Raw genomic sequence first — 23,213 nt, 5'->3', positions numbered from 1 at the left:
AACTAATTCCTTAAAATAAACCTCTTTATATATAGTACATATGTCCCATTAGTTCTTTTTCCTCTGGAGAACCCTGGTTAATACAACAGGTAGCCCCCTGGCATTTGTTTTCTTTACTACCCAACTACATTTTTCTCTAAATTACAAATTTGGATTGTTTTATATTAAATGTCTCCTCACTTGTAAATAATTGAGGAACTTCATTCTCAAAGGCAATTGATCTGTGATCGACTTGCTTTTTCCCTTATAAATATAGAATGAAAGCCAACGTGTGCTAGCCTAATAGCCTCCACAGTCATAATAGAAGGCTCTCCATCCTATTAAAATTCTCTCCTGCCAAGTGCTCTGGAAATCCTTCAAATTATGTCTCATATGTGTTCACAAATAAGTATCTCCTAGGACTTCTCCTGCTCTTTTCTCACTTGTAGAAGTTTACTACATTTTCCACGCTGACAATGTCATGAAAGGACATCATTTCTGCGATGCTCCCAAAGCTAAGTGCCAGCATTTGAAGACCCAGAGAAGTACTCACTTCTATAAGATTAGATTCTCCTTGAATCAAGAAAAGTTTTTTTCCTCAACTCTATGTCACTTCCCAAAACAAGGAATGACAGCCAGAGTTTGGTGGAACTGTCATGAGAGCCCATGAAACTCTAGGCAGAAGCTGAGCTCCTTGTCTTTCCAGTTCTGACTTTCCCCTCAAAGTTTTAAACATTATAGGCTCAATTTTAATCAGTGCTCAAATTCAAGGTAAAGTACACTTCTTTACCATCAGCTTCTCCTGAACAGGTCTCCTGACGCAGAGCCATAACCAGGAAGCTCAAAATGGAGAGAACAAGCTTCATCTAACTTCAGAGATCGCTGCCCTTTCCTGTCCCATTAGGTAGCTTCTATTAAGTTCAATACTTCTTAATGCTTGTGAAAGCGGGATGAGTATGTTGAGACTAGGAAGGAGAAATGTCGTTTTTTAAAAAAACCAGATGACTATTTTAAAGATATTCATTTATAATTATTTTATTAACAATTATCTTTTACACATCATCAGACCTTACCCCTGAAGTGCAAAAAAAAACAAAAACAAAAACAAAACAGTTTGAGGTATTAAAACTGAAGGAACGTTTGCACATATTTTGTAAGGCTTTTCACACTAAAGTAACCCAAATATTCAGTGCAACTAAGTACTACATATAACTGCAGTTGACGAGAACAAAGCTATATATAAAACAAACCTGGTCTGTCTCATTATAGCTCTGATTCTCCCATTTATGATGAAAGGGTGGCAAAGAAATAATGTGAGATGTAAGTGGCTTGCAAAATGATGTGTCCATTACTCAGTTTTCAAAAGTGGTATATAGAATATAAAAGGTCAGCACTGGAACAGCAGTCATCCCCAAAGCACAAAATCAAACTGACCAACCGGTTTTAATGATAATGTTCTATTCACAGGATTTAATCCTCAGATTAATGGAGATTCACTTAAAGTACCTGAAACAGATCTACCAGACTAACACTATCCATGCACATGAAAGGTCACATAGGTAGCATGCATGGTCTTTCCTTTTTTTTTTTTCTGTAGGATTTTTTTCCCCTTAAAGTAGAAAACAAAATTTTAATACAGATAAAAGTTCAGAATGGTCACTTCAAAGTGATTTTGAAGTAACACAGGGAAGAAGAGGTTGGCTTTTTAAGTGTTACTTTTTAATATCAAATAAATTATCCAAAGACTTTCCAGATCCCATTTCACTTTGACTGTATCCACACCTTGAAAAAGAGAGGTGAGGCAATCATATGGCTAATTATCATAATAGAAACACTTTCTTCTGATCTGTTCAGGCAAATTGGAGAAAAGGTGTTTTTTGATTTGGTGATTGATTTAATTATTAACTTCAGAGCATAACTACTTCATTTGAAACAAATTTAAGATTGCATAATGATTTGCATATAGTATAGTAAATTAAGTTCTGAATAATGGGTCACAAATATTGAATAGAAATTAGTCTCTACAGCAGTTGTAATAGTTAGCATAGCACTTCTGGTAGCCACACATGCTAGGTTTTGATGTTTGTCACTGAATTCTTCTATTCAGTTGTGTAGATAGACTGAACAAACAGAAGGTTGATTTTTTTTTTTTTATAAGAACATAGGCTGCTTAAACCTTGGCTTTGAAACTTTTTTTTTTTTTTTACAAAACTGATAAAGGATCACATGCTTCTTGCAGTTTATTATTATAGGAAAATACTGTTTATTCCGTGGCAATCATGACATTTTCAAGAAGACACCTTAGAAAGTAGGGCTCCTCCAGATTCTTTGTTTAGCCAGCATCAGAAATTTGTGGGAAAAGGACATTTTTTCAGAGACTCCAACAATGTTCTGCAAAACGAACTTACCCAGTTTCCTCGTTGTCACGGGGGGAGAAAAGGAAACTAGGTTCTTAAATTCCCCCATGGGAACACTGTACTTATGTGTGGGGACAGTGTCTTCTCCCACAACTATGGTTTGTTTTCTCCTGTAATGGCTCCTGAATGAAGAATGATCTTTGCCTTTGCCTCACTGCTGGAAACACAGCTGCAAAAGCAGCTGAGTTGTTTACCTGGGAGGAGAGTCAACATGTGCTGATGTTCTCACTTGAACCAGGAGAAAACTGATCACATTCATTTCTAACCAAATGAATAATGTTCTAGGGTCACTTAGTATCCTTTAGAGATTAATGACTATTTTTACTGTTTGCTACACAAGTAGATGCTCTAGGTTAAGCTACATTTCCCAAGAGTTTGTTGTTTTGTTGTTGGTGTTTTGTTTTTTTTTTTTTTTTAATGAATGTCATCAGACATGGAAATCAGCCAAAAACACAGGTTATAGAATGAGTAATTAAATCTCAGGTGTCCACATTGGCCAGTCCAATTAAAACATATCCCCAAGCTGGAATTATCTGGAATAAAACAAAAAAGGAACTTTCATTTTAGGACCACATACACAAATCTAAATGCCATCACATTGGGTTTTAATGCTTAGGGGGGAAAATGCAACAAATGTACTTTTTTCTATGCCTACCTTTTATCTCTATAACAACCATTAATCAAAAGAAAATTAAAATAAAATGAAATATGACTGATCCTGTATGATCTAAGTCCTGAATATTGTTTGCTTCTTCTCATTATACCCACTGGTGCCAAACAAAAAGAGCTGGCCACATACATAGTGACAAGAACAATATCACCACAATTCTTTTGCTATCATTAGGCTAACAAGCTACACTGTGAAACCTATCAAACCTACAAATATCAAATGCTGGCTGGCATTCAATTTGGATGAAACACTGACCAGTCACCCATGCTATGGTCAGTGAATCCTTCTTTCAAGAGGAGGGACCATTACAGTCAATCAAAGACTGGGTTTCTTATGCCATTCAACACCAAATTGGTGGGTGTCTTCCTTTGTAGAAGGGCCAGTGAGCACAGGAGAAGAGAAAAGCTCATGACTCCCAGAATGACCATTCCCGATATCAGTGCACTGGTGACAGCATTCAGCTGGAAAGGAGGTTCATTTGGAGAGCCTGCAAGCAATAAAACACAGTAGAAAAATCCAATATCAGATTTATCTAGCCTTATCCCCATTTATACCTGCAAAACATCTGTCATTAGTATCTTGTAAAGTAACAGCATGAAGTTGATTCATTCTATAATCTATTTGACTATAATTCAATAACCAAAGGATTATGTGATTTAGATATCTTGTATCCCTTAGGCAGGCAAAAAAAAATCATCTATAAAATGCTATAAAAATTGACCAACAGGTCACATATCAATTCAGAAATCCTCAGTGAACTGTTATGTAAAATATAACACATGCGTAAAATCAGAACTCATTATATTTAGTTGTTTAGAATTTTGCAACTGATCGTCAAAAAATACTAAAATTTTTGAAAATCATACTTTTATTTTCAATATATGTTCATTATCTTACCAAGCTGTGAATTGTTGGTTGGAGTCTCGTCTGGGAGAGAAAAGAAAAAGAAAAGTGATATTGTATCTCTAAATATTTACTTATGCTTATTATAATTCTGTGATTACTTTTTACCTATATGTGCCCTCATCTTCACCCACAAGCTCCTTGGGGAAGACAATAATGAAAATCATCCTAAATCATTCTCTTTCTGTTCCACGTGTCTGAGATTTTATTATCTTTCTATTCCATAAGCCCAACCCTGCCACTGCCCCGGGCATACAAATATAATTGCAAAATATACTATATTATATTCTTTCCTGCCAACTTTGCTTTGTCATTATCTCTTTAGTCACGTTAGTGGGGGCAGTAATTGTTAACAGCTATTACATTTTTATAGCCCTATAACCTGCCATTTGTTATTTTGTTTTAGAGAAATATTCATTATTTAGTGCCGCTCTATTTTAAGTGTTGCCTATTTGCCCATCATAATCTGCAAAAACATCATTTTAAGTTCCAAAAAGATAAATTCACACTTAATAACTAAATGAAAGGAAAACATGGCTCCTAATCTTGAGTTGTAGGGTTTTTTGCATCTGTTAAGTAAAAGATTAAAGACATCAGTTTTTTACTTGTTCCTGGCAAACATAATAATAGATGCAATGAATGGATTCACCTGGTTTCCCAACCTGTGTTCCTCATTTGGTAGTCATATAGCCATTAACCCCGATCATGCACAATGAGTGGATTTCCTTTTAGTTCTTAAATACAAAGTATATATGTGTCTGTGAAGGTCCATTATTTGAACCATAAAATGTGTGCAGTTGACTGTTCGATTTTGGAGTCTAAATATCATTACAATTATCATGTGTGTAATGCCATACAGTTTACAAAGTGCTCCTTCATGTTATCACATTTTGTCCTCATAACAGCCTTATGGTTTTGATATTATCGCTACCCCCATTTTACAGATGAAGACACTTCCATCTGTCACAGCCTCCATGATAAAGTAAACAGGTTTAAATAAAAACTCAGCTTCGGAATTCTTTTTCTAAAATAATATAAACTAGCCAAGTATGGAAAATATTTTTAGTTATAAAGATGAATATCTTAAGCTATGAAACCCCAGGATTAGTATTTGAAACAATTGATTGGGAGAACCTGATGTGATATTTATAGGCCATCTGATGCCATGCCTTTTAAGACACATGAGTCTTGGTAGAAATGATGATTCTGCTGTTTGAGCCTGAATTACAATGCCCCAAATTAATAGAGTGCTTATTTATAGTATTCTTTAGAATGGTGCAGTGCACCACTATAAGACAAAAAGAACAAAAAAAGCCACAAATTTTCATTATAGGACACCCTTAGGAAAACCCTAACCTCCAACCAACACTATTTTTTTTTTAATTTTTATTTATTTATGATAGTCACAGAGAGAGAGAGAGAGGCAGAGACACAGGCAGAGGGAGAAGCAGGCTCCACGCACTGGGAGCCGACGTGGGATTCGGTCCCGGGTCTCCAGGATCGCGCCCTGGGCCAAAGGCAGGCGCTAAACCACTGCGCCACCCAGGGATCCCAACAACCAACACTATTTTGTAAAGACATTTGTTTCTCATGGAAATGGATGGAATGAATGAATTGTGATCAATTCTTCCAAAAGATTTCCAAGATAAGTTGCCTCACTGGAACATGGAGAATATCTAATGCTCTAAAGTTCCTTTTTCAAAGTTATTCTTTGTTTACAAGTCACACTTATTTGGTTTTTTTTTTTGGGGGGGGGGGTTAAAGAATAGAAACTCCTCCCTCCTATGTGTCCCAAATTAGGTGAAAGTGCTAGGACTTGGGCATTTGGGTAGCTCCGTTGGTTAAGCATCTGCTTTTGGCTCAGGTCATGATCTTAGGGTCCTGGGATATAGCCCCACATCTGACTCCCTGCTCAGCAGGGAGCCTGATTCTCCTTCTCCCTGTCTCATGCTTGTGCACTCTCTCTCTCTCTCTCTCTCTCTCTGTCTCAAATAAATAAATAAATCTTTAAAAAAGGAAGTGCTAGGACTGGATGCCCACACTATTTTCTGCATCCTGAAGTTAATTAAAGAGGTCAGAATATCCCCTTCTCTCCCACATTATCACAAATGCTTCTGTAGGAACAATATCCCAGGTATCCCTCTCCAGGCCTGGGCTGCGGGACAAATCTTTACGTGAGACAAACTGTCAAATGCGCTATACCAGCTATAGGTTCTGGGACTATAAAAAAGATGAAACCATCCTACCTCTGGCAGATGGCTAAAATCAAAGCAGGTAATATTTGAATATTATTTGGAATTATATTTGATAGTGGATAAAGGTAGAGAGAATCACTTTATGTAGTAGCTGTTTCTGGTGTCCTTCAACTTCCATTATCTTGCAACTTGGTCTAGTCCCAAAGGACACTTTCCAGATCTTTTCCACCACACACTCTGTTTTTTTTCTCTTATACCTACTTGGTCTTACCATATACATATATATTAAAAGAAACCTTCTGGAATTGGAACAGATTGGAATACTAAACTTGATGGGCTGTTCAAAAAACATGCAGCTCGCTGAGGACCCATAGGAAGAAAATAATGGTAGCAATACCATAGCTGTTTGAAAGCCAGAAGCAGCAGATAAATTCTTTTTCTCTGCTTTTCTCTCATATAAGTAGTAGAAATAAATGGAAAAAGTAAACATTAGCACAAAGATATATACAGAATAAATATTTTTCCTTTTTTAGCACAAGCAAACTCTTTTTTAATTTTTAGCTATCTACCTATATGGTAAAATGGACTATATATGTCAAATTCAGAACTCCTGAACTTTTTTTTTCGAGAGGGAGGGCTGAAGGAGAGGGAGAGAGAGGTTTTTAAAGAAGATGTATTTATTTTATTTGAGAGAGAGAAAGCAGGGTGGGAGGGGCAGAGGAGATGGAGCGAATCATCAAGGCCCATCTCCCTATAGGCCAAAATAGGGCTTGATCCTAGGACCCTAAGATCATGACCTGAGCCAAAGTCAAGTGTCGGAAGCTCAGCCAACTGAGCCACCCAGGCGCCAGAGAGAGAGAGAGAGAGAGACAGACAGACAGACAGACAGACGGACAGAGAGTGTTAAGCAGGTGCCACACCCAGCACAGAGCTGACCGGGGGCTCAATCTCACAACCCTGAGATCATGACCAGAGCTGAAATCAAGAGTCGAAAGCACAACATACTGAGCCACCCAGCCACCCTGAGAAGTTCCAAACTTTATCCCTTCCACTGTGTGTTACATTTGTCAAGTCTGTCTCTACTTTTGAATGTTAAGATCCTTGAAAGCAGAGACTATTCTCTAGTGTGTTTGCAGTTCCTAGCAGAGTGTCTGTCCCATGTGGAGATTCCAATGAATTTATTAACTCCCCATAAAACTCAATGACATGGGTTGACTAGCTTGGCTTGGACTTCTCCATTGGAATTTACATAATAAAACAATTAGGTACTATTGTTTCCCGGTACTTGCAGTTGTGAATTTCCAGAACTCTACCCCATGATAAGCATTCCCCTAGTGAATAGTTAGCAGCATGTGAGGGCATAAAATAAGAACACTTCAGGAGGGATGCTTGGGTGGCTCAGTTAAGCACCTGCCTTTGGCTCAGGTCATGATCCCAGGGTCCTGAGTTTAAGTCCTGCATTGGGCTCTCTGCTCAGCAGAGACTGTTCTCTCTTTGCCTGTTACTCCCCCGTGCTCTCTCCCTCTTTCTTTCTCTGACAAATAAATAAAAGCTTACAAAAGAGAATACTTCAGGAATTTCGAGGATTTTAAACTTTGAAGATATGAATATTTTGCTAAATCAACCAACAAAAGGATTTACAATGTTGGGTAAAAATAACCAGAATGTCCTTGATTTCATTAAAACAAAAGTACTGAGCTTTAACAACTTATTAAACTTGACCTAAGTCAGATGTCCAGGGGAAAGGAGTGGTTCAATGAATAAACAGAGCAAAACTCCCAAGTACCAGAGAGCTTTGGAGAGAGCAAATCAAGCCTGAAATTGGACTTGTCTATATAAAATCGGCCATAGGATCTGAAGAGATAAATTCTAGCTGACTTAAGATAAAAATAAAGTGAAACTTAGAAAAGAAGGTAGCCCTGGTCATTAAGCCAGACATTACGTTTACATAGAATTTTCCTGTGGATGGATATAGCTTGATTTCTGAGTTCTGTATTTATGCAGAATTGAATAATATTTAAATTATGATACTGTAGTATCATAATGTAAACATTGTTATATATGGCCTTCCACACAGTAGGGTCACCATGATTGCCCCAAAATGAGCACCTTCCTATGGCTATTTATCAAAATTATAAAAAATAAGTCTGCAGAGAGAAAGAGAGGAATGAAGAGTATCTGGAAGGTTTGAACATGATTCTTTGGGGGCTTTGATGATGAGGAGACGGAGGTAACCAAGACAATACTACTGTGTTGGAAAATGAATGTTAGGGTGCCTGGGTGGCTCAGCCGATTAAGCATCTGCCTTTGGCTCAGGTCATGATCCCAGAGTCCTGATATCAAGTCCTACATCAGGCTCCCTGCTCAGTGGGGAGCCTACTTCTCCCTCTGCCCTCCCCCGTGCTCATGATCCCTCTTTCTCTCTCTCTCTTTCAAATAAATAAATAAATAAGATATTAAAGATAAAAGGAAAATGAATGTTATCCTTGAGGTGAAAATAGGTTGAAATTGGAAAGGAAGAAATTCAGGCATGACATCAGAGGCACTATGATCAGGGCATTAGCTCTTTAAGGTTTTAGCACAGATATTTTGGGCAACTGAATATGGTGTAGGTGAACCCTACAAAACTGCATGGCTGGTTAGCTATGGTAGTATTAGAAACTTCTAGTTGGTAATCTTTACTGGGATTTGAGGGTCTTAGAAATGTTGGTCTTTATAAAAAATTTATCTTACGCTAACAAATTAATCAAAATGTATAATATTTAAATTTGATTTGACCCGGGTAAGAAAGAAGCAAGGAGGCTAATGAGGAAAAGCCATCTACTCAACAAGGGCAGAGAGATGTCACTTTCAAGGTTTTTTTTTTTTTTTCTTATACAAAACTGACTCTAGATATGTTCCACAGAAATAAAAATATTTTTTATTGTGCCTACCCAAAAGCATTCCTAATTATTGGTAACAAGAGTTTCCATGCAGTGTAATTCTATGAGCTATTTCTGACAGCCGGACAGAGATAAGAATTGGGCCTTTCACAAACCACAAACCAGTCATTTTCAAACCACTCAAAACATATCCCAAACCTCAGGGAGTGCAGACTAAGTCTGAGATTTCGTATTTAATAAATTTCTGCATTATTTTTAAAAACACACTGGCTTGTTTTTAAATAATGCTGTCTACACAAACACAGAGGAGTGAATAATTCAAGCAATTGTCTAAACTTTTTAGGCCCAAACCACATTTTGCTTAATTATCTATTTCAGGCAAAACTTTCTTTTCACCGTGGAACAGGAGTTATGGGAGGAAAATGACGATAACTTATCCAAAACATAATAATAGCCTTATGGCTCATATAAAATTGAGAAAAAACTGTTACAATATAATCCAGACCATAATTCTGCTTTTTTTAAGACAAAATTTATAGCTATAAAGTTAGAATCTTAAGGCCAACTTCTGCAGACCCCTCATGTTAGAAATAAAGAAATATTTGCCTTGAGAAGTGACATAAAATCGTAAGTCACATAGTTTGTTTAGATAAAAGCTGGAGCTAGAACCAGTTTTTCTGAACCAGTTTGTGTTATTTACATTGCACATCTGTTTTATCCAATTGATTCTGAATGTCTCTGGGTTCACACTGATACAAAGCAATTTTCCTTTGGAGAGTTTGTGCATAAATGCGCATGCACACTTTTATTATTATTTGTGTACATGAGAATATATGTATCAACAGTGTGTCTATTAGATTCATGACTGTGATTGAGTGCGTTGGAAGGGGTGTGAATTATTCAGGATCCTGGGAAGAAACAAATTACTCACATGGGTACTTAAACTTTTTTAGAAAAGCTTAATAGGACTATTTATAAAGATATAGGGAATTCACACAAAAAAGTCAAGTTCCCTGGGCTATGGGTCAAGGGGGGAGTTTCCAGTTCTGTGGGGGAAGTTGTCTGGGAGAAGTTGTGTAGACTTCACGTCCATCCCCTGATTGAGCCACCCTACTGGCCATACCCAATGGATGGCAAAGCAGTGGACGGGTGCAGTTCACATGGGCCCATCTTCTGGGGCTGAGAGCAGCTCAGGAAAGGGGAGAGTGACACACGTCCAGCAGGTATATCTGTGTGTGTGCATGCGTAGCACGTGCATGCGTGAAAAGGGAAATATTGTAAAGACAATTTTGCCCTTTGTGTGAAAGTTGAGTAAACAGGAAACTACTGTGAAATTAAAGTTGCTTAGCAGTTTATCTTGTTTCACAGTTAATTAGTGCTGTTTAGAAACCACTTTGAGTCCTCCTTAGAAGCCAAGTAATAAGCCATTTTGGAAGAATCTATTACTACACACAAAAGGAGGAATGTTCCTACCACTCCGAGTAATGATGGGACCAGCAGAGAGGACGGCGTTTCCAGACGTGCTGGGGGGGCTCCAAGTGGTCCTCCTCCCCGCATCCCTCCTTTCTCTGTGGCCGCAAATCTGAGGTGTTAATGAAAACAAATGAGATTCCACACCGGCACAAAATTGGTTCTTTATGGCCATTTGGAAAGCAGATTCTTTTGGAAGAGATACCACATGTTTAATTTTATTCATTTACTTCTGTGCATTTATTTAATTACTTTGCATATAACTGCTACAGCGTTTCTTACCCTGGCTTGGGCCACATTTCTTATTTCTTCCCGTTATAATTGTGCTTTGCCTCATTAATTTACATAGCTCAGTGGTTCTCCTGAAAAAGAGCTGTGTTTATCAAACTTTTCTACTTTTATCTCTCTCAAGCCTTTAATAAATTTTTTCCAGAAGTGTCGGTCAGCACAGAGTCAAGGTAACGTGGACTCCATTTAACCCCATCTGACATAGCTGGTTAGGACTCAAGCCATCACTTGTTGTGAAGAAATGCATGAATTTGCACATGAATAAAAACTTATTAAAGCTATTTTAAATAAAAAATGTGGCTTCATTTATTTTCTTCCGGTTAATATGGATGTGACCTTAGGGGCCTGTTGGAAATATATATATATATTATATATATATATATAATATTAAATAATAAATATATATTATATAATATTATATATATATAATAAATATATATTATATATTTTTTTACTATTAAATGGATCAACATTTTAATGATGGCTGTATGCAATTCAGATCCACACCTTTTCTAACCTGTAATCCAAGGGATTCCTGAGCCATCAGTCCCAAATCTACCTTTCTAGTGTCAGCCCTTCCCCCTCCATAGGTTTTCCACTCATCCTCTAACTCTAATCCATCACCTTACTGAAAGCTTGGCAGTTCCCTGGTTACTCTGTCTATGTGTCTGTGAATTTGGTCAACCTATGACATAGAGTGTCTCTCACACTCTTGATTTTATCGCTTCAGGGTTTCTCCACCTTCAAAATCACACCCCGGGTTTCACATCTTCCTCTTCCATCAAACCTCCCAATCTCTGGCTCTCTCACAATGGTGAATACTGCCTCTTACCACAACCCATATATTTCTGCCTTTGGCCCATAACATTTTTGTCTTATTTTCTTCCATGACTATGTCATGGTCTTCAAACACAAGCTAAATGAGTTCAGAATTTATGCACACGTGTCTGTATTCCCAGTATTATGTTTGGCACAAAGTAGGCATTCAGTAGATCTTTACTGGATGAATAAATAAACTCTACTTAAAACCATCTGATCTGACACACATGCACTTTTGGTACAGAAATTAGTTCCTAACACTTGACAACCTTTCAGCTTAGATCAATTTGACAATTTAGAATAAAGTTGCTAAAAACATACAGGCATAAGGAAGGGGCAGTCATCAGCTCTGCAGAGCTTGGTAACACAGTGCAGGAAGACGGTGGACATTTTCTGATTCTTGTGTTTCACAAATCGGAACACTTCAAAGGAAAACCGGCCCTGCTGGCTTCTGCCATTTTCAATGACGGTGGTCTGAGGATCTTTGTCACAGCTACATTTTAGGGAATGTGAAAACAGGACGTTACTGGAAATTACCAGCCCAATGGAAATGGTAAACTAATTTCTGCAGTATTAAGAGCTAACAAAATCATGCCGTGTTACAGATATTTAATAAGAGCATAAGCTAACTCAACAAACATGACGAGTGACCTAGATCGTAAAATTTAAGGAGATCAATTTCTGATTATAATAGTACCATCAAATTTTAGAGGGATTATACTTTCATAAGGTTCAAAAATCCAAACAGTATAAAATATATGTAGTGAAAAATCTCCCTCCCATCGTTGCCCTTGTCCACATCATTCTGCATCCACATTCAAATCTGCCAGAGGTGACCTCACTTGCTGTTGCATCCTCCCAGGGTATATACATACGTATAGAAGCTGAAGCAATAAATTCCTATTGTTTACTCCTTCTTAAAAAAAAAAAAATAACACGCTATCTACATTATTTTGTACCATACCTCTTTAAAAAATTTAGCAAGGGATTTTGGGGATCTATCCCTATGAATATTTATCAAGACACCTCATTCTTTTTGCACACTGTATAGTATTCCATCACGCACATGGGCCAGCGTTTACATTATCGAGTCCCAATTTATGTACCTTTGCATTGTTTTGACTCTTTTGCTTTTTTACAAAGTAATAATGAATAGCCTTAAACATTATTTTGAATATATGCAAAATTATCTGTACATCTGTAGGATTGTTTAACAGACTTTGCTACATTGCCCTCTGTAAATCGCATTGCAGTTTGTACTCCCCCAGTAAAGTATGAAAAAAAAAAAAAAAACCCTCATTTCCCCCAGAGCTACATTAACAAAGTGTATGGAAGTTTTTCTGAATTGTTTACTATCGGGTAGGAAAAATAAACTGTCACCATATAATTTTAAATTTGCATTTAAGTCTGTGGAAATGACTATGTGCATCTTTTCATATACATTAGAGCCATCTGTATTTCTTTATCGGAAAATTGTTTTTGTCCTTTGCCCAAATTTCTATTTTGTTGTTGGCTTTTTCTTTCTGATTCCTGCAAGTTCTTTATGTGTTAGGAACACTAGTTCTTGTTTGTTATATAAGCTGCAAATTGCTTGACTTTGTTGCTTAGCTTTGGACATTTCTTAAGTGCGGGTGCGTGTGTGTCTGTGTGTGTGTGTGTGTGTGTGTGTTCATACATACACAAGAGCTTTATTTTTATGTTAAATTTTCAATATTTTATTGTATGGCTTTTAGCAAGTCATGTCTTGTTTCACTGTGCTTTACTTTATTGTGCTTGCAGAGATTGTGGTTTTTACAGATTGAAGGTTGGTGGCAACCCTGCCTTGAGCAAGTCTAGTGGTGCCATTTTTGCAGCAAGACAGCATTTGCTTACTTCCTGTCTCTGTGTCACATTTTGGTAATTCTCACAATATTTCAAACTTTTTCATTGTTATTATATTTGTTATGGTGATCTATGGTCAGTGATCTTTCATGTTACTATTGTAATTTGGGCTTCCTCCACCCCCACCAAACTCTGCCCCTAAAAGACAGTGAATTTAATTAGCAAATGTGTTCTGACTGTTGCACGGACCAGATGTTTCCCCATCTCTCTCCCTCTCCTCAGGCCTCCCTATTCCCTGAGATGCAATAATATTGAAATTAGGCTGCTTAATAGCCCTACAATGGCCTCTAATTGTTCAAGTGAAAAGAAAGGTCACACATTTCTCATTTTAAATCAAAAGTTAGAATTGATTAAGCTTAGTGAAGAAGGCATGTTGAAAGCTGAGACGGGCTGAAAGCTAGGTCTCCTGGACTAAACAGTGAGCCAGGTTGTGAAAACAAAGGAAAAGTTCTTGAAGGAAATGACAAGTGCTATCCCAGCGAACGCAGGAATGATAAGAAAGTGGAACAGACTTAGTACTGATATGAAGAAAGTTCCAGGGGTCTGGAGAGAAGATCAAACCAGCCACAACAGTCCCTTAAGCCAAAAGCTAATCCAGAACAAGGCCCTAAGTCTCTTCAACTCTAGGAAGGCTGAGGATGGTGAGGAAGCTGCAGAAGAAAAGTTTGAAACTCGCAGAGGTTGGTCATACATGGATATCTACTGTCCAGCACTATTTTTAAAATCTCTGTTTATCCTACTGATTTGTGATGTCACAGTCTATCACACTGTAAATTCTTACCATGTGTTTTGGAACTATTTCTTATCTCACTACTCTAATTTTGTCTATGTGGCTAATCTCACATGATGTCACATTCCTTTAATAATTTTAGAACTATTATTAAGTATAATATTGGGTTGGGCCATTTCCACGTTTTGGGGTATTTTGTGGATTTGTTCATCCCTTTTCCTGATTAGGTTAGCTTGGGATTATTTGTTTTTTCAAAGAACTTACTTTTTTCTTTACTTACTGCAAAATTTTGGTTTGTATTTCCAATTCAGATCCAAGTGTTTAAAACTGCCAAGTCATAGCGACTTTCTATTTCCATGTTGTTAAGTATTGTCAGCTATTAATATATAGCTCATTGACTATGTCATTCAGATCTTTTATACCCTTACTTAATTGTTGGCCACCAGAGCTGAGTTTCCTGAGAGAAGGGAATTAAAGTCTCTCATTTTTATTATATTTCTGATTATGTCTTTTTATAGTTCTCCTCATTTCCATTTGACAAAACCTTTGATTTCATCCAGGGCATCCTTTATGTCTGTATTGGATTCCCTTGGCCTACCTTCTATTTCTATTTTTCCTACTCTAATCCTTTTTATCTTTTCCTTTATATTTGTTTCTTTTTATTTGCATTGCCTAGTTTTAGTTGCTCTGTCCCATACTGTGCTTTCTGCTGTGTCTATTCTCCCTGGAACACCTAATTATGTCTTCCTTCTGTCTTATAGAAATTTTTCTGTAGCACATTGTTTTTTAGTTCCATCTATTTCCCTTTACTCATTTTTATAGCCTTCTCTTTCATTGTCCTATCCTTTCTTACCTGAATTCTTATAATTCTATCACCATCACTATGTTTTTTTTTTAAGTTTGTTTGTTTACTTTTTTTTTATTTTTAGAAAAAGAGAGAGAGTGCACAAGTAGGGGAAGGGACAGAGGGAGAGATAGAAAATCTCAAGCAGACTCCCCACTGGGTGTGGGGACAGATGCAGGGCTCCATCCCACAACCCTGAGATCATGACCTGAGCCCAAATCAAGAGTTGGACACTTAATTGACTGAGCCACCCAGGCACCACCCACCATCACTATGTTTTTTTAAGAGAACTTCATTTATACATTAGAATTTTCTAATAAAATTTCATCTTTTCAAAGTGTTATATAAATGGAATCATGCAATATGTAACCTTTGGGGATTTGATTTTTTTCTACTCAGTGTAATTATCTGGAGATGCATCTATGTTATAGAAATCAATAATCCATTAATTTTTATTTAGGAGTAGTATTTCATGCTATAGATATACTGCAGTTAGTTTAATTACTTATCTATTAAAGAATATCCATTTTTTCCCAGTTTTTGGCTATTGCAAATAGCTAAAAGTTGGCTATTGCAAATAAAGTTGTCATTAATATTTATGTATACATTTTTTGTGTGAGTCCCTTATATAAGCCTCCTTATCACTGAGAAAAATGTCCAAGAATGCAATTGCTAGATTGTAGGGTAATTGCATATTTAGTTTTCTTGCTTATTATTGTATTTTTAAGTACTAAATTTCTCATTTTTTTCTTCCTATGTCTTCCTTCTCCATTCAGAGACTTCCCATTTCATTGTCAAGGCTTCCTATTTTTCCATTTATTAAAAGCACGTTTGCTATTGCCTGTTAAAACTTTCAATAATGACTGCTTTAAAATCTTTTTTTTTTTTTTTTTGGTAATTCTAAACTCTGTCACATTTATTTTTGTCCTTTTCCGAATCATCTTGAGATCTTCCTGATTGTTGTTGTGACAGGTGATTTTTACTGAACCTAGGACATCTGGACAATTATCTTATGAGACTCAGAATCTTACTTAAACCTTATATTTTAGCTGACTTCCTTTGCCAACACTTCATCATGGAAGGAGAGATGCTGTGACATTAGTGCCAAATAGGACTAGAATACCAGAATCTTTCTTGGCGTTTCTGGACCCAAGGATTGGGGATCTTGTTAATGGTAGGGTGAGAGTTTCTACTCCCCATTAGGCATCTACTAATATCTGGCTGATTAGCCGAGGTAGGAGTGGCCTCCAGCAACGCCCCGAGGACTATGGCCTTGTTTCTGTGGGGCAGTAAGAATAGTCCTGACTCTCCACTGGGACTTCTTTGACATGAAACTAAAGGGGCAAGTAAGGGTATTTCATTATTGCCTGGTGAGAATAGAAGTACAGAATCCCTACTCAGCCTTCTCTGAAATTATCCTATAGGGGAGATTGGGATGCCTTGTTAAGGCCAGACAACTGTGGAAATTTGGCTCTCCACTCAGCCTTTGCTGGCCGGGGTGGAGATGAAACCACAGTCCATTTTGTGGTGTTAGACTAAGAGTAGTACAATTATTGTGCAAGTTTTCTGCTTACTAGGCTGTTCCTTTCCTTGTCTTTTGGCTTGAGAGGACAGGCTTTATCATCATTCACTTATTCATTCATTTGGACAGGTTTATCACCTATTCATTCATTTATATCTGTGCCCACTAATATTTCTGAGTTACTGACTTCTTCAGTTCTAAGTCTAGGATATATGAAACAAAAAGAACACCCAAGGAACTCACCACAAATTGTCATTTTGACAATTTTTTCCTTGCCTCCTTGCTCTTTTTCTCCTTCTCTTCTTGTCCTTCTCTGTTTTCCCTGTTTTAATTTTTTTTCCACCTTTTGACCTTCATCCATATCTCTCACCCCCAAGTCCCATATCCGGCAACCACTAATCTGTTCTCTGTATCTATGATATCTATAAGAGGTTTTTCCCCCATGTGATATCCATTCACAATTTCTTTATCCATTCATCCATCAATAGACACTTAGGTTGTTTCCATGTTTTGGCTATTGTAAATAATGCTGCAATGAACATGGAGGTCCATATATCTTTTTGAGTTAAGGTTTTCATTTTCTTGCATAAGTACCCAGTAATGGAACTGCTGGATCAAATGGTGATTCTATTCTTTTTTTTAAGATTTTATTCATTTATTCAAGAGAGAGAGCAAGAGCAAGAATGAGTGGGAGGGAGGGGCAAAGGGAGAGGGAGAAACAGGAAGCAGGGAGCACAAAGAGGGGCTTGATTCCAGAACCCTGGGATTGTGACCTGAGCTGAAGGCAGACACTTAGGTGGCTGAGCCACCCAGGAGTCCTGCCTATTTTTAATTTTTTGAGGAAACCCCATAGTGTTTTCCATAGTGGCTATACTAATTTCCAATCCCACCAACAGTGCATAAGTATTCCCTTTACTCTACATCCTCACCAACACTTGCTATTTCTTATCTTTTTGATGTACCCATTCTAAGAAGTGTGAGGTGCTATCTCTATTATAGTATTAATTTGTATTTCCTTGGTGATTGATGGTGTTGAATATCTTTTCAGGTACCAGTTGGCCATCTCTATGTCTTCTTTGGAAAATACCTATTCATGTCTTCTGCCCGTTCTTGAATGAGGGTGTTTTTTTTTTTTTTTTTTTTTTTGCTGTTGAATTATAGGAGTTCTTTATATTTTTTTAAATGTATTTATTTATTTGAGAGGTGAGGGAGAAGGAGAAGGAGACAGAGAGAATCTCAAGCAGACTCCCCACTGAGCATGGAGTCCAACATGGGGTTCAATCTCATGATCCTGAGATCATGACCTGAGCTGAAATCAAGAATAAGACATTTAGCCAAATGAGTCATCCAGACTTCCCTTTATATATTTTAGATATTGGCCTCTCATAAGATAGGATGTTTTGGACAATTATCTTATGAGACTCAGAATCTTACATAAACCTTATATTTTAGCTGACTTCCTTTGCCAACACTTCATCATGGAAGGAGAGATGCTGTGTCATTACTGCCAAATAGGACTAGAATTCCAGACTCTTTCTTGGTTTTCCTATTCAGTAGATTGCCTTTTCATTTTGTTGATGATTTCCTTCGCTGTGCAGAAGATTTTAGTTTGATATAATCCCACTTGTTTAAATTTGCTTTTGTTGCTTTATGGTTACTTTGTAATATAAAAAATTAATGTTGCAATGTCTAATTGCAAATCTTATGTTTTTCATGCAACCTTTTCTAGTGAGTTTAATTTATCCTTAAAATCCTTTTTTCTCAGCTTTTTTTTTTTTACATTTTTTTTTGTGTAGTATATTGGAATATAGCAAGCAGTATCTTCATTGCTTACCATTCACATTTGAAAGGTTGGATTTCCCTAGACATATCATTTTCTGGGGACTCTTTGGGCAATGTGGATCAGTAAGGATTTTCCTCAAGGATTTCCTCAACTCGAGGTTCTCCCGCCTTTGTTTTACAAGGACAGACAAGTTTCTATTGAATGCACCATAATTGTGTAGTTGAGTTTTCCCTGCCTCTCTGAACCTAAGATATCAAGAGTTCTACTATCAGCTCCATGTTCCTCAGCTTCATTCACAAGCCTATTCAACCATGGCTCTTATCTTCCTAGGTGAATCCTTCACTTTTTAGAAGGTACACTTTTCCTGGCACTTTCTGAGATCTACCACTTCTGAGGCTCTGGTCATTCTCTATCCCTTCATTCTCCACATTCCCCAGGGCTGTTGGCTTGTTGGGTTTCAGCTCTGTTCCTAACAACTCCCACTCAGAGTGGTACCCTCTCCTTCTGGGTGTGCATTTCTCTTGGCTGTTTATGAAATCTGCTACTACCCTAACCCCTCAACATTGACTTTTCTTCCCTGCTTCTCCTGCCACCTCTTCCCACACTGCTTCCTGCAGACCTCCCTCTGCACCATTTGGTCTTGATCTTAATTATTTTTATCAATACAAACACATATTTTGGGATTTCTCAGTTTTCTTTTTCACCTACTTTCACTGCAACTGACATTTGAGAAACTCATTTAGTTACTCATTTCACTCTCTATAGTTCTGATAAGAACACTAAAGAGATTCAACCCTAAGCCACAGTCATACTAGAAGTCTGACAATCATATTCCAGATTATCAGTATGTGGTCATTATAGAAATTTTGGAAAATAAGAAAAACATCAAAACAAAATGATTCACAATCCTACCATGCATAAATAACCACTGTGAACCTACTGATGTATTTCCTTATGGCTTTTCTATTATATATTATACAAATGAGGTTCATTGTACATATAATTATATATGCTGATTCTCTCACCTCTTATTTGATTAATTTAAATTTTAAAGAACTATATATTACCAAGGAAAAAAATACTAAGAAGCCAGAAAGGTAGGAAATAAAATAGAAACAGTCTTATTTTTTCCTGTTTTAGAAGTAACTTTATATAATCTAATGCTTCTGTGAGATCTCAAATCACTAGTTCTCCATAACTCACCTAGCCATTTCCTCATTGCTGAACACCCAGTTTGCCCTCAAGTTTTACTATTTTAAATATCAGTGATAGATCAGAAAATCATAAATATTTTATAATATGCTTCCAAATGTGTGAATATTCAATCAAAGAATATGGAATATTTTAAGGCTTTTGATACAGACTAACTTTTTTTCCCCAAAACATTGCCCAAATTAACACTTCCAGCAATAGGATGTAAGAGTGTCAGTTTGACCTAGCCTCTGACCATCCTCTTAACCTTGATTAACCAATAAAACATATTCTTTTGGTTTCCCATCATATTGCTCCCATCATGTGTCAATAAGCAGCAGTGATCTGAGCCAACTGCATTTTATAAGCATGATTAGAAGCCATTGCTTGACTCTCAAGTCTGCTCTGCTGTCAGATAAAAATGCTGAAAGGAAACTGGGATGATTGAATGTTTTTATGATCAATGTCCCCTTTCCCCAAATGTAGATTACATTCACTCTATCATTGTCTATTGGGGAATGAAGTTGAAGTTATTGGCTCTGATAAAAAAGGAGTAGTAGGCTTATATCATACTTTCATATTAAATACTGATAAATGAAGAAAAGCATTTTGGGGTCTAAATTATCTATACCATTACTTTAATTTTACTTTCCATGACATACGATGAGACTGTCTAGCTGTGAATAAATAGTACCTCCCCCTGCCTTTCTCTGATTACCAATAATATCCAACCCGTGCTTTTTCTAAGACAGCGAAATATTCCCATATGTCCTAAACATGAATAAAACATCTTTGATGGACCTAACTTACTTGCAGTTTCATTCAACAATAGCTTTATCAGCATTTTTGTGTTGAAAACTCTTCTCAAGTCTTATGCTTCCAGCTTTGTAAGGACTAAAAGCTCAAAATGTAACTTTAAACTTAAAGCTATAGAAGTACCCTACAATTTGTTTATCTATCTTGGAGTTTTCATTTCAACTATCTACAACTAGGATTTTGCTATCAATACAAGACTTACCTAAGGAAGAGATCATATCGAATATCATCATTTGGGTTCCCTGATGGGGTTGTGTAGCAATAATCCATTAAGACATTCCATCTGCAGAAAGAGGCAAGCATAGCCGAGAGTCAGAACCTCCTTTTGGATATTAGTTACTAATCCAAGGGAAGTAAATATTGACAAATGTCTTACCCCATAGAATAGGATCATATTTTTATTAGTTATTTCAGAGGCTTCTTGATTATTAAAATGTTCTCCTAAGCTCAAGGTGTTTAAAAATCTGCAGCAAACTGCCATCCTATATCAAGTGGGGCTAAGGTTAATATCACACAAACACAAAAATTGTGTATAAGAAGAAACAAAAGCCAAAAGTGAGCTACAGAGATGCTTCTATGTTCACTATGAACAACAGCCTTTTGTTTCCAGAAATTACTATATCCAACAAATGATGGAAGATATTATACTATATACAACAAGGAGTTTGGTGCATAAATCATACACTGAAAATTATGCCAGAATCAGTGGTGGCGCGAGTGGGAGGTCTATGATAGACACTGTTTTAGATAAAAGAAAACCATGAGGCAAATACACAGCCTTCCTCCACAAGACATACTGTGCCTAGGTTTATGCATTATTTCCTTCCAACTCTGCTGTTATAAAAATTACTAGTCTATGGGAAGTAAATGCCAACATTTTTTTTAAAATCCTGCATTTGATAAGATAGTTTTAAAGATCCAAGAACAGAAATACTAAGAAGAAAAAAAGGGAGGAATTAAATTTCCAGAGTATACTGGAGAATACTCTTCAGGATACAAAGTTTATGTAATAATAGGTGAGAAACCCAAAGTAAACCACGTACACATTATAATGTTATTATAGGGTAGGATGGGATCCTCAGCTTTAGAATTCCCTTTCAATGTTGATCATTCTGGATTATCTAAAATGTGATCATATGAAACTTGATCATATGAAACTTCATTGATTTAGGGTTTTTTATGGAGATGTTTCTGAGGATCATTTTAAATAATTTTGGCCCAGATCATTATGGGGAGAGTTCTTTTGTTTTTAATAAATTTTTGTTGAATAGTAATATACACATAGTAAAGTGCACAAATCTTCAGTGGTCACAAAATGATTGCATGTGATTCATCATCTTTCAGATGAAAGAATAGAACATTGTGGTATTCCAGAAGATCAGCCCATTCCCTCTTCCAGTAATTCTCCCTCCTTCTTTATGGGAAGACTTGTTATTTTCCAATTAATGACACAAAATAACTGTTATTCCTTAATCTTTGCAATTTGTTATTTCTATTTACTAGCATTCCTAAATGATGTGGCAATGACAGTATTTTTTAAATTAAAAATGAAATGAGCAAACTTTATGATTCATGAGGCTTTACGTGGTCAAAATGTTTTAGCCAACAACAACAAAAAAAGATGTTTGAAAATACCTGCCATCCAGATTAGTGGCTTGTACAGCTGCAAATACTTTGGTTTTCAAAGGTAATCCTATACTTGGGATAATTAACTGCTGACTGTAGGTTGAATCCTAATGGTGAAAAAAATGAGCAATTAATCTGTCATTGTCTTCCAAACAATACATTTACCACTTAAAACAATAATATCATATAAAGAGGGGGCAAGTCAACATAAATAAACAGAATCAACAGCAAAAAGGATCTAGTTAATCCTCTAGTTTCTCAGAACTGTTCTTAAACGATACCCAAGTAACAAATTCATTTCTGTAAATAAATATTTTTGTTTCTATAGCTTATCATATATAATGGTTAATGTTCAGTGTATTTAAATTGCATTCAACAGTTAATAGTGGTTAGTTTTTAATTTAATAATCAATTGTGGATATAGAGTTTATTTAAATTAATACTTCATTTATTTAAATTACATTAGTGGCTAATACTCAGTTTCTTTGAGTTATGTCTATTTTAGTTTAAACCCTTTGCCATTGGAGTCGTAGGTCTTTACACTCTTGATAATCTCTCATTTGCCCCAAATCACTTATCTGACAATCTGAAATTACCAAAATGTATCTGAAAACCCCAAAAAAGACCAACGTGTCCTGCAAGTTGCCAAAATGTATGCCATGGAGTTCCTTCACCTGATTCCTTGCCAATTACTTATAGAACAGTGTCTCGGGACTTCACTTCCATCTCTTTACCCTTATTTTATAACAGTTCTAGAGAGCCTATTTATATCACTTCCCAATTTACAGTATTAAAGCAATAGTTTAGAAATTGAGAAGTGGTAACTTTAATAGTTTAAAAAAAAACAGAAAAAAACTGTAGAATGCAAAAAAACAGAAAAGAAAAGAACTTCTAAAAATGTAAGCTATTTAAGAAGCTGGAAAGAAAGCAACAGATTTTGAATTTTTTAAATTATGGCTTGCACACTTTATTTTTGAAAGAGTGGCACTTTATTTTATTCCCAAATAAAGACAGATAAATGAGGGATTATATGCTGTACTTTTTTTCTATATTTCTGTGATAAATGGTAATAGCTCCCCAACCATTTCTAATAGGTAGTATTTTTATCTTTTTCAGCTCCCTTTGCAAACTTCTCCAAATATTCCACACTTCATTAAATATACAGATCTGTAATCTTATATTTGCATCCGCAGTGTC

The 23,213-nt window shown here is 36.4% G+C and overlaps 1 protein-coding gene across 16 annotated transcripts in view; it reads right to left on the bottom strand.

The window, feature by feature from the left end:
- Positions 1-1,535: 1,535 nt before the first annotated feature.
- Positions 1,536-23,213, bottom strand: part of ZPLD1 (zona pellucida like domain containing 1) — an 80,329-nt gene continuing 58,651 nt past the window's right edge. For 15 of the 16 annotated variants that reach the window (XM_038582694.1, XM_038582695.1, XM_038582697.1 and 12 more), the window contains 6 exons: positions 22,026-22,123; positions 20,593-20,673; positions 11,945-12,116; positions 10,520-10,628; positions 3,964-3,993; positions 1,536-3,553 (listed from right to left, as the gene is read on the bottom strand). In XM_038582694.1, the coding sequence (XP_038438622.1) occupies positions 3,378-3,553; positions 3,964-3,993; positions 10,520-10,628; positions 11,945-12,116; positions 20,593-20,673; positions 22,026-22,123 (666 nt within the window). In that variant the 3' untranslated portion in view covers positions 1,536-3,377. The remainder of the gene's footprint in view (positions 3,554-3,963; positions 3,994-10,519; positions 10,629-11,944; positions 12,117-20,592; positions 20,674-22,025; positions 22,124-23,213) is intronic. The other variant, XR_005383221.1, reaches the window with a different exon arrangement.

This window comes from Canis lupus, chromosome 33, assembly GCF_011100685.1.
Source record: "Canis lupus familiaris isolate Mischka breed German Shepherd chromosome 33, alternate assembly UU_Cfam_GSD_1.0, whole genome shotgun sequence".
NCBI lineage: Eukaryota > Metazoa > Chordata > Mammalia > Carnivora > Canidae > Canis > Canis lupus.
This window is presented reverse-complemented; position numbering and strand designations above follow the sequence as displayed.